Source organism: Urocitellus parryii, chromosome 3 (genome assembly GCF_045843805.1).
Source record: "Urocitellus parryii isolate mUroPar1 chromosome 3, mUroPar1.hap1, whole genome shotgun sequence".
Classification (NCBI taxonomy): Eukaryota; Metazoa; Chordata; class Mammalia; order Rodentia; family Sciuridae; genus Urocitellus; species Urocitellus parryii.
The window spans coordinates 37,429,056-37,441,732 of record NC_135533.1 but is presented as its reverse complement, the minus strand read 5'-3'; the positions used below and the strand labels follow the sequence as shown (position 1 = coordinate 37,441,732).

General features: G+C 36.6%; 1 protein-coding gene across 1 annotated transcript in view; it reads left to right on the top strand.

The window, feature by feature from the left end:
* Positions 1-12,677, top strand: part of Thsd7a (thrombospondin type 1 domain containing 7A) — a 395,412-nt gene that overhangs the window by 323,977 nt on the left and 58,758 nt on the right. Inside the window, exons 10-11 of the mRNA XM_026397260.2 lie at positions 980-1,112; positions 2,328-2,431. Coding sequence (XP_026253045.2) covers positions 980-1,112; positions 2,328-2,431 — 237 coding nt within the window. The remainder of the gene's footprint in view (positions 1-979; positions 1,113-2,327; positions 2,432-12,677) is intronic.

Below are 12,677 nucleotides of genomic sequence, written 5' to 3'. Positions count from 1 at the left end.
ACTTCTGATTAAACTTTGTTGGGGGCTGTTAACCTTTAAAATTCCCCTGTAGCAAATATCTATGAAGCAAATATTTCATGTTCTCACAAAAGAATGTATATGCATCAGGAAATTATGTTATCTAACAACATAATGCCTAAGGGACTTCTTTTGTAAGTGAACTGTATCAGTGACTGTTCATCCTTAAGAGGTATATAAATTATATATTGAAATATGTTTTATTAAAATTGGCAAATCCTATCCATCTGTTTCTAATTTTTAAGATGTTGAACATCCTTTCATCAATAATACTGTCAAATGGATAGCTTTGTTGAAGGTAAATCTTAACTTTTTCCATTTTTAAAACATAATTTGGAGTTATTTACTTACAGTAATTATTGCAGTTTCTGACTGCTTCTCTAAAAATATCTGCCTCCAGGACCTCACTTTCATTTCACTACTTAGAGCCTGATGTTTAGAATGTGACCTGAATTGAAGATCTTTGTCTGTTTAACATGAATACTAAATGACCGGGATAATTTACAAGTTATGCATTTCAAATTAAGTGAATAACAAAGAAATAAAATTTCACATTATAACATTGAATGTGTCCTCCTACGGAAGATTCATTATGTGTGTATGAGTCCCATGTGGTAAACAAGGCTACGTGAAATGGCATGAAAATAAACTTAAGGTAGAAGAAAATAATTTAATTAGATCTGTCATGTTTCTCAAGAGGACAGAAATATACAAAAGAGCAATTACTCTGCATATTAGGAAGACTGAGGAACTTTTCTTCATTCTTCAAATTTTAAAATGGAAATTAATTGGCTTTTCAATATAAATGGTCTTTGGGAGAATTGATTGGACTGGCTGAGGCCTCTCATTCGGGGATGTCAAAGCACAGGTGGCTTAGACAATACAATTTCTTCTCACAGAGTGGTTGGAGACTCTTTTATCCATGCAAAAGTACAAAGGTTAAAAAGCTGCCTCATTCCAGGTGACTTGGGAGTCAGGAAGCAGTCTCGGCTTCGGGTCATTATTCAGCTGCCAGCCAATGGAGGCCGGGACTGCACGGATCCTCTCTATGAAGAGAAGGCCTGCGAGGCCCCTCAAGTGTGTCAGAGCTACAGGTAATAGAGAAAAACCAAAGCAAGGGACGCCCTCAGAAGGACTTCCAGTCCATATGCTTCCAGACAGGGTAGAAAGGAAGCCAACACTGCTTCTTCTTCAGACTCAATGCAGTTTGGGATGTTTATGGCTGTAGCTGCCATTCCTGTCTCTATGGAGTGGAGCTGCTCCACTTCTGAAATTATCTCCTAGGAGGCAAATGCTTGTGTAAATTTCCCATCTGTGTTATTAGCTCCAGTGGTTAGGGGAAATGTCTTAGGTTGATATAAAGTATTTGAAATGCAAAGAAGTGGTTAATAATTATGAAACACATATGCTTTAGGAAGCCGTTTCTATTTCACGTAGGAGAATAGCCTAAGCATTTTTCCCCTGGCTCCAAAGAGCACCTGTTTCTCATAAGCAGTGGTATTCTGGCTCAGGAAATGACATTGCTATGTCAATGATGCCAGTAAAATGTCTGCTCAGTGCATCTGTGATCATCCCAAAGAAAACTGTGGTTATTGAAGCTCTATATCAACTTGATAATTTATTAGAGAAATTTGGATTCCTTGCTATTCAGACTTAAAGTTTCTAATTGAAACTTGATGTAGTACACAATTGCAATCCTGACAACAAGTGAAATACTGTGGCATCAATTAATGGAACAAATAATAATTTAAATGGAAATTTATGGCATATTTTCCATCTTAATACATCTGTCTTTCTGAGATGACAAATAGTCTACCTGTATATTCACATCATGAACATTGTCAACTAGTAGCACAAACTTAATCATTTTTGAAACTGGTTTTTGTAAAAGCACATTAAAATTTCAGTTGTTGAACTACTCCTGGAGTACTGTAGTCAAAAGAGCATTATACAAAAGACTCATGACCCGAATGCAGTTTCATAACTTGAATGCAAATAAACACAACTTACTTAAACGGAATACACTTCTGGTACTAGGTGGTGCACCTCTTGGCAGTCTGAATAATTAAAAAGTCTAAATGCCCTTTATAGCTCTCTGCAGAGTCCATTTCTATAGAATTGGCAATGAAATACTCTTGTCTTCAATACCATAAAATATATTTATATTTAATGACTTAACAAATATATACATTACACTTAGATAGGACTGATCATAGTTGCAAACCTCCTATTTACAATGGTCAAAGTCATTTATTTTGCTGCTCTCTGTGATTTTCCTTCTTCACTGAACTTCTATTCTTTATTCATAGATGGAAGACTCACAAATGGCGCAGATGCCAGTTAGTCCCTTGGAGCATACAACAGGACATCCCTGGAGCACAGGAAGGCTGTGGGCCTGGTCGACAGGCAAGAGGTGAGAGGCCCTACTCTGCAGTTGATTTGCTTTTCATTTCTCCAATATCCATAGTGATGCATTTTTCACTATGACACCATTCTACACATTGCCAACACCAAGGAACTTCTCTGTTTAAATTTTTTTCTTTGGTGTTAGCCCATAACTACTGAATTTTACCCTAATTGGTACCTGGAAGAAGATCAGACCAAACTTTTGGTTATGGCAAAGATAGTAGTACATTGAAGCTTGGTTTGTTTATTTGTTGTTATTGTTGTTGTTGTTTTTGGTAGTGGTGATGGTGGTAGTTTTTATATCAAATTATTCCACATTACTTCCCACCTTAACAATTCATAAAGTTCACATACATGCTTGCCTATATACATCATATAGGTGTATGTGTACATTTGTGCAATGTACTACAACTAGATATCTTTCCCAGAAGTTCTCAGCAATGACATCCCTACCATTGTCATGGCTATCCATGATCCTAAGCATATTTGGTACTGGTTTTTAAATGAGAGATTTGTTTACTCAAAACCTGCAATATGAGAACTTAAATTGACCTACACTGCTATATTATATGGAATATTACAGAAATTAATGATGAAAAATTTTCACACTTGCTACAATTATTTACTACATTTTATAGGAAATAGTTAAATTTTAAGCTTTGGAACATGTTGACATGTAGCAAATTCAGTCTTTAGAGAGTTTGTGATTTTTGAATTCATAGCATACAGTTCCTGCTATGTACTTACAGTGTAGCTTAATATGCAATTGAATGTGCATTTACTTTTTTTAACTTATAAAGATATATTTTGTTTCCTCATTGATACTTTTTTTTCATGATGATAGTAGTCTGAACATACAGAACTGAATTTCAATTTGTTCTAACTTTATTTGGGACCCCAACTTCCTTTAGAACTAGAAAAACTTGATTTTTCTTTTGAGAACAGTTACTTCATTTTGGAAAGGAAAAGAAACATAATCTTCACTTGAAATATAAATATAAATTTAGAAGTCTTTGCTTGAAATATAAAAATTTTTATAAACAATACTGACTACCTAGTGATTTTTAGGATTTTATTTGCATAGTTTAATTTGTGTGTCTTCTACCACCAAATTTGGTAAAAAAAAAAAATCCCTTAAATATATATAATTGAAAGTCATTCTCATTTCAGATTATTCTTCAAGAAACTGATGTAAGCTTTTCTTATCATGCAGTACTAAATCCTTCTTGAATGGAGCCTATGTTTACGTACATTTATGGTTTTACATAGTTTATAACAAAAAGAGGCATGAGTTCGTGATCAGGAAACAAGGTTTAGTTTCAGTTCTCTTCCAAAAATGAGTTTTGCTTATCTCAGTTTAATTAGATGGAAAAAAAAGAAGAGATATTTGGCTCAAATGATCTTTTGGGGTTATTCCCATTTTCATCCTATCATCTGTGCACAAAGTAATGGCCAGAGATCAGAGGGTGAAATTAAATTAGGTAATATAGAGGAAGTATTTTTACAGACTTCCACTGTAGGAAATATAAGATATGGTAGAGGCAGTGCAAGTGTGAAAACATCTTCAGTTCTAAACTGTTACTTCAAAGCTGCACAACCTTGGATGATTCATTTCCTCTCTTTGAGTTTTAAGCCTTACTGCACTGGCTACCTATTGTCTTCATTAAATGGAAACTCCTTACCCCTCACTGTAAGTTTATAGCCCTGATGAATGTGCACAATATGGCATAGGGCATGAAAGCAACAATATTAATTTTTGGTTTTTTGACACTCAGCCTGGGCCAAAAAATTATTTTTTCTATGACAATTGTTGATGTTTTTATTTCCACATCTGAAAACCTCGGTTCATTCCTATTCTGGGTGCCTGCTTTGTTGTATCTAGTACTCTTACTCACTCCCTCTATGGAGAAGGTCTTTGACTTTTTCCGTGCTGCTTTCTTGCATTTCTTTCTTTGGTTTTCTATTACTGGTCCCTCTTCCTCCGCCTGTCCTTAAACAGTACTTTTTTTTTTATTATTGGTTTTTCAAAACATTACATAGTTCTTGATATATCATATTTCACACTTTGATTCAAGTGGGTTATGAACTCCCATTTTTACCCCATATACAGATTGCAGAATCACATCAGTTACACTTCCATTGATTTACATATTGACATACTCATGTCTGTTGTATTCTGCTGCCTTTCCTATCCTCTGCTATCCCCCCTCCCCTCCCTCCCCTCCCCTCTCCTCTTCTCTCTCTACCCCCTCTACTGTAATTCATTCCGCCCCCTTGTATTATTTTTCCCTTTCCCCTCACTTCCTCTTGTATGTAATTTTGTATAACCCTGAGGGTCTCCTTCCATTTCCATGCAATTTCCCTTCTCTCTCCCTTTCCCTCCCACCTCTCATCCTTGTTTAATGTTGGTCTTCTTCTCGTGCTCTTCTCCCCTAGTCTATTCTTAGTTACTCTCCTTATATCAAAGAAGACATTTGGCCTTTGTTTTTTAGGGCTTGGCTAGCTTCACTTAGCATAATCTGCTCTAATGCCATCCATTTCCCTCCAAATTCTATGACTTTGTCATTTTTTAATGCAGAGTAATACTCCATTGTGTATAAATGCCACATTTTTTTATCCATTCGTCTATTGAAGGGCATCTAGGTTGCTTCCACAGTCTTGCTATTGTGAATTGTGCTGCTATGAACATCAATGTAGCAGAGTCCCTGTAGCATGCTCTTTTAGGTCTTTAGGGAATAGACCGAGAAGGGGAATAGCTGGGTCAAATGGTGGTTCCATTCCCAGCTTTCCAAGAAATCTCCATACTGCTATCCAAATTGGCTGCACCAATTTGCAGTCCCACCAACAATGTACAAGTGTACCCTTTTCCCCACATCCTCACCAGCACTTGTTGTTGTTTGACTTCATAATGGCTGCCAATCTTACTGGAGTGAGATGGTATCTTAGGGTGGTTTTGATTTGCATTTCTCTGACTGCTAGAGATGGTGAGCATTTTTCCATGTACTTGTTGATTGATTGTATGTCCTCCTCTGAGAAGTGTCTGTTCAGGTCCTTGGCCCATTTGTTGATTGGGTTATTTGTTATCTTATTGTCTAATTTTTTGAGTTCTTTGTATATTCTGGTTATTAGGGCTCTATCTGAAGTGTGAGGAGTAAAGATTTGTTCCCATGATGTAGGCTCCCTATTTACCTCTCTTATTGTTTCTTTTGCTGAGAAAAAAACTTTTTAGTTTGAGTAAGTCCCATTTGTTGATTCTAGATGTTAACTCTTGTGCTATGGGTGTCCTATTGAAGAATTTGGAGCCTGACCCCACAGTATGTAGGTCATAGCCAACTTTTTCTTCTATCAGATGCCGTGTCTCTGATTTGATATCAAGCTCCTTGATCCATTTTGAGTTAACTTTTGTGCATGGCGAGAGAAAGGGATTCAGTTTCATTTTGTTGCATATGGATTTCCAGTTTTCCTAGCACCATTTGTTGAAGATGCTATCCTTCCTCCATTGCATGCTTTTAGCCCCTTTATCAAATATAAGAAAGTTGTAGTTTTGTGGGTTGGTTTCTGTGTCCTCTATTCTGTACCATTGGTCCACCCGCCTGTTAAACAGTACTTTTTAATGTTGGCATACTTGTCAGACTGCTTACTCTATCTCCGTGGTCTTATAGTTTCTAGGCTGAGAAGTGAAAGTTCCACTATAACAAGCAATTTCCACAAAAATATACTCAATGAATTTCTTTAACTTTCATGCAAAGATCACCTGTTTGTTGTTGCTGTTATTATTTCATTAGTCAGAAATTTGTTTTTCTTAGAGCTTTCATTTCTGCATAACATGAAATGGAGAGAAGTAGATTTTGCTAATGGCAAGAAGGCAAAATTTTCTTGCTTTAATGTTTATGGCTGTTTTCAGAATTTTGCATGATCAACCTGCCAGAGTCTCCCTGTTTTCAACTTTGTCCTTTTATCATCAGAGACAACAAACAAACAAACAAACCTGGTGCTGTTTTTTTAATGACTAAAATAATTGCACAGTAACCATCAATCAGCAGAGACTGCAGACTCCACACCCCTGCCCTCTCCAGTATGTCAGACTCTAATTCAGCTACTCATTCTCTGTGATTGCATTCTGAAGGCTGTGCAGAAAGAATCATGAGTGTTATGAAAGGGTAAAGGTTTCAAACCAGGAGCTTTCTTAGGGAAATGAAGTCACTCCTCATTCAACAAGTAGGAGTTAAGGTTAAAACTGAACAACTACCAAACCAATCATTTGACACTGAAGACCTAAGAAAAGACTTAAAGAATGGGCTAGGACTTCACTTGCACCATCTTGTTAAAATGAGTAGAAAAGAGAAAAAGAAAAGAAAATGAGATGAACTCTACCAGCTAAGCATAGAAAGTAAGGAAAACAATAAATAAGTTCTCAGAATAGGGGATAGATTGAAGCTCCCAAGATGGGATCTGGATCCTGGGGCAATTTTATGGAGAGCTATAAATGTCAGGATCAGTATTTTAGACCTTGTCCAATAAGTGGTAGGAGCAAAGACCTGATGAAAGTGGTGTTTCATCTGTCAACATGTACAGAATAAATTAGGAAGATAAGACACAGGGGCCTGGATGTCAGTGACTATGTCATTGGAGCCGTGCAAGGTTGCAGTAACAGAGACTCCCACTGGAACCACAGTACAGAAATGGGCAAAACACAATTAATTTTGGACTTAAGATAGTAGAAAGTACTTTTAGGACTTAGTGGCAGGTAATACAAGGAATTATAGAAATAAGAGTCAAAGTAGAACATGATTCTTTAACTCCAATATTTTCAGCTTGAGAATAACTTGATTGGTGAAAATTCTTAGACCTGAAAGTAGAGCCAATTTTGGAAAGTATACTTTTTATATTTTGCATTTGTGGCCATGGCAGGGTAGCCAAGTGGAAAAATCTAAGTATGCATTTAAAAATGCATAAATGTAGCTATAGATAGCAGAAGAAATTTGAGCAACATTTGCATAAAGTAGTTGGATGAAGTCATATGAAAAACTTAGGTCTTTAAGATTTATTATATATTTGAGGAGAAGTGGTTATTTCATTTTACCATTAGTAGATTTCTTTTTCCTCTAGCCTATTCACATGTGTAGGGTCTTTAAACATTCCTTTTATTCTAAATAATTTAACTTAAATGCTTTTGACTTTAAATTACTGTTTCCTTGCTTGCACTGAAAATGACACCATATGAATTAAAATATGACCATTACCATTTCATCTTACTTTACTATTCTGTGGTTCTAAAGATATAAATACTTATTGCATGGATTCTATCAAATTATTTGTCTGGACCAGAGGTTAGTAAATCCAGCCTGCAGTCTGCTATTGTTTTGTCATTAAAGTGTTATTTGAAAACAGCTTCATTCATTTCTTTGCATTTCCTATGGCTGATTTCAAGATACAAGGTAGAGTTGAATAACTACAAGAGACAATACGATCCAGGAAGCCAAAATATTTTTAAAAACTCACCCTTTTCATAAAAAGTAAAGAGTTATCTAAATTCAGAAGCATGTAATAAATGACATAGTCACAACTGTGAATAGTACTCAAGCCATTACTCAATAAGATCAGAAAGTTCCTCGAGTTTATTTTGCCCCTTGGGAAGACGTTTCCAAATTCAGTTCAGCAATAAAGGAACTATTTTACAGTTAAGAGAAAAATGGACTTTAAAAACTGTAAAGGTAGTAAACTGTGTTTTGGATAAAATTGCTTTTTTTTGCAGGGGTTAGGAATAAAATGTTGGCTTTCAGAAAAAAATTAAAATTAAGAAAGAGTGAATGGATAAACCTGAAAATTTGGGGGATATGGAAAACAAGAGAGAAAAATATTCTAGGGTCTCATAATTCTTCTGTGTAGAAGATGATAAATCATATGCAATAACTGGACATCAAATGTTAGTTTACTTACATACAAAGAATGTATAAAAAAGAAAGAACATGTTTCACATAATATGCATACTCAACACAACACACTTATGAGATCATGTTAGAATCAAATCTCTTGAACCTTTCATATTAGTAGGAAAATATAACACTAAATTCTCTATCACCTTACTAATCAAGCATCCCAGGTCTTTTATCCAGTCACTTGTGCTGACTTTTAACCACCTGTTAACAATAAAGTGGCTATTACAGATGAACTTCCATTTTTACTCTTAATACTATTAATAGCATAATTGTCCACTTGTAGGAACTATGTATGGTGACATATTTATAAGATTTTGGGGGCATTCCTAGAGTATCTTTAACAAATAATTAACTGTAATGGCTTACAATCCTAGCACTAATATTCACTATAAGGCAAATTGCTGAGAATCATCTTTAACTAGAAGTAAGTCAGAATATAGGAAGATTTTACACTAATCAACTAAATGCAATCTTGACCAAGTATATATTCTGTGTATGTAAGAACCATCTGAAAAAAAAAATGGTCTATTACATTAAAACACAAAGTACTTTAAAGTAAATTGAGAACTGGGAGTGTAGCTCAGGGTCGAGCACTTGAGGAAGATGTGTTAGATCCTGGGTTCAATATCCAGCACTACAAAAAATGTAAATTATTATGCTTAAAAGTATATATAGCTGAGTGTGACGGCATATACCTGTAATCCCATGGCTCAGGAGGTTGAGGCAGGAAGATCACAAGTTCAAAGCCAGCCTCAGCCACAGCAAGGTGTTAAGCAATTCCATGAGACCCTGTCTCTAAATAAAATACAAAATAGGGCTTGGGATGTGGCTCAGTGGTTAAGTGCCCCTGAGTTCAATTCCTGGTACCTAAGGGGGAAAAAAAGTACATATAAATGTATGTGTTTATTCATGACCAAATTCCTTTACATTTGAAAGGAAAAGCAAAATATTTTATCAATCATTCCCAGAATCACCAATAAGTTTTGCCCAATCTTCACTTAGTCAGATTAGCTACTATACTACATACAGAATATTTTTTAATACATCAAGTGATTCTGTAGTAATCTTTCATAAAATAAATGCTTAAAATATTGTGCTAATAGTTATTTTAATCTGCTCAGGTGGCTATTACAAAATACCATAGACTGGGTGAGTTAAACAACAGAAATTTTTTTCACATTTTTGGAGGCTGAAAGTTCAAAATTAAGATGCCAGCCAATTTCTGAAGGCCTTCTTTCTGGCTTGCACACAGCAGTCTGCTCTCTTTGCCTTTACATGGCAAAAAGAAGGAAAGGAAGAGAAAGTTCTCCTATCACATTTTGAAAGGGCAATAATCTCATCAAGAGACCTCCCCCCACACTCAAACTCAAGACTTCTTCAATACCTGTTACTTCCCAAGGCTCCATCTCCAAATACCATCACTTTGGGGTTAGAGCCTCAACATATGGATTATAGGGTGAGGCAACTCAGTGTATCGAAATAGTGAAGCGTTAAATAAAATTTTAGTATACAAAACTATATATTTGTTAATATTATTTTCTCTTAAAGCTGTAAAAATAGGATCGCATCAGTCCTTAAAATTCAATGCAAACTTCCTGAATATCATTCAATATAATTCATTCTCTCATAGAAGAAGTGTATATTAAATACATGTTATATGCTTCATACTGCTTTCACAGTACTAGGCTCAACCTATTGAGAGAATAAAAATAAACAGCAAGTAATTTAATATGTTACAGTAAGAAATACACTGTAGTGTATATAGATAATAACTACTAAAGAATTGGGAAAAAAAGAAAAAAATTGATAACCACTGATAGGGAATATAGGATAACAAAAGCAAAAAAATAAATAAATAAATAAAAGTAAAAGCTATGTGCTTAGGATTAATGTGCTGACCTGTTTTCTCAGGGTGCCTCTGAGTGTGTTAAAGGCAAAACCACATTCTGGAGGATCATGAATATCAAGAGGATGAGGAGGATTAAAAATAGAAGTAGTGAGTATTTTAGCAAAGTCTTGGGTACTGTAATCCAGCAAATTTTGTCAAATGCCATAAGAACTAAAGGAGAGAGGAAAAATAGATTTTAAAGAAAGAATTAATAGGATTTGACAATTTTAAAACTTGCTTCATACTATTCAAGTTGCTAGTGTATAACTTTGTCTTTCTCTGTTCACATTTATTTGTCTTTCTCTGTTTACATTTCCCATTTGTTCAGATGGTATTTAGAAAGTTAAATTATTGCTTGGTCAGTGATTAAATATCATTGAATCCATAATAACATTGCATCTACATTAAATATAAAATATAATTATACTCATAATAAAAACAATTTGGGCAGCCCAACCCAAGTGCTGGTCTCTTGCCTTCCTCCTCTGACTCCATGAGATTCACCACATGTTCTTCCACCTTCTCCACCAACCACCAGTTGCTGGGCTCTTTCCAGTCAAGTCACCTAGCCATCAGGGAATCAGTCAGTAGTACAGCCAATGTCTAAGCAGGCACAAGATCTTGGGCTTCCCGATCTCCTTCTTCTGCTCCAATAGCTTCCAGGGCAGATAGGACCTGGGGATCTGGCTGCAGAGATAGCTTGGGACATGGTGGGAATGAGTCATCTACCGCAAAAAGGAGACCATTCAAGAACTGAATGACTGTCTGCTCTGCTACCTGAACAGAGTAGGGAGACCAGAAACTGATAATAGGAGGCAGAAGAGTAAAATCCAGGAACACCTGCAGAAAGAGGAACTGCAAATCAGAGACTGGGGATGTTCCTTCAAGACTATCAAAGGGCTTAAAGCTCAGATCTTTGCAAATTCTGTGGACAGTGACTCCTTCATTCTAAGGCCTGATGATGCCTATCTTTCTGCTGATGACTTTACAGTCAAGTCAGACTGGTGTTGGATAAGAGGTGTTCCCCAAATTTCCTGTGTTAATTCAAGAATATTCAAAGGTGAAATGATTTGGATTGTGAGTACTATAACCTAATCAGTCCATTCTAGTTTCACTGGACTGATTGGTGGTAACTTAGGCAGGTGGCACGTGGCTGGAGGAGGTGGATCACTGCAGGTATGACCTAGAAGGATACATCTTCCTCATGGTCCCTTCCTCCACTCTCTACTTCCCTGTTGCCATGAGGGGAGCAGCTTCCCTCTGCCACACCTTTCCTTGATGATGTTCTACTTCACTTTGGGCCTAGAGCAATGGAGTCTGCTGTTCGTGAACTGAGACCTCTGATACCATGAACCAAAATAAACTTTTCTTGTCACGTGTTTTGGTCACAGCAACATAAAAAAGCTAACTACAACAACTGATCACTCACTAGTCTGCACAGAGTGACATTTGTGGCCCCTACAGAGTCATTAATGACATCAATATCACTCAGCTACAGCTGGAAACAGGAATAGAAGCTCTCAAGGAAGAGCTGCTGTTCATGAAGAAGAACCATGAGGAGAAAGGCAAAAGCTCAGAACCCCAGTCTGACAGCTCCTGGTTGATTGTGAAGATTGATGTCCCTAAATATCATGACCTGGTAGACAGTATCATGGTAGACATCAGGGGTTCAGTATGATGAGCTGGCTCATATGATCCAAGGTAATTTGGACAAGTATTAGCCCCAGAAGATTGAAGAGAGCACCATAGTGGTCAGGTCGTCATCTTCCTAGACTGGAGCTGCCAAGGTAATGTTCATAGAGCTAGGGAACATAGCCTTGGTCCTTGGAGATCAACCTGGACTGTGGGTAAAATCTAAAGGCCAGCTTGGAGCATAGCCTAAGAAACATGGAGGCCTACTACTCCATGAAGAAGGAGCAGTTCAGTGGATCCTGATGCACTGGAGTCAGAGCTTGCAAAAACCAGGTCTGAAGATTAAAAGGCCCAAGATTAAAAGACCCTGTTGAACATCAAAGTCAAGTTATAGGCTGAGATGACCACCTACTGCTGTATGCTGAAGGGCTAAAAAGACCTCAGTCTCAATAACACCCTGGATAGCAGCACCTCCATGGGAACCTCCCAAAAGATCACCACCACCAATGTTTTTCCTCTCATTTTCTCTTGATATTAGCATCCCAGTTGACTTGGAAAATTTGATTTTCTTTTGTATCTAAGAGTCTTGTCATAAAATGTAATTAGCATTTGCCATTTTTTAAATAGTAGGTCACAAAACGAGACTGGCACACACTGTGTTTCCAATAGTTTCAGGAGGTTTCATAAGTGATGCTACAGTTAGTTAAGCCTTCCCAGATCCTACTGCAGTCTAGCCAACCTTGATGTGAGCTTCTCCTCTGGGGGCTGGTTGATATTTCCTAGTAAGTTCACAG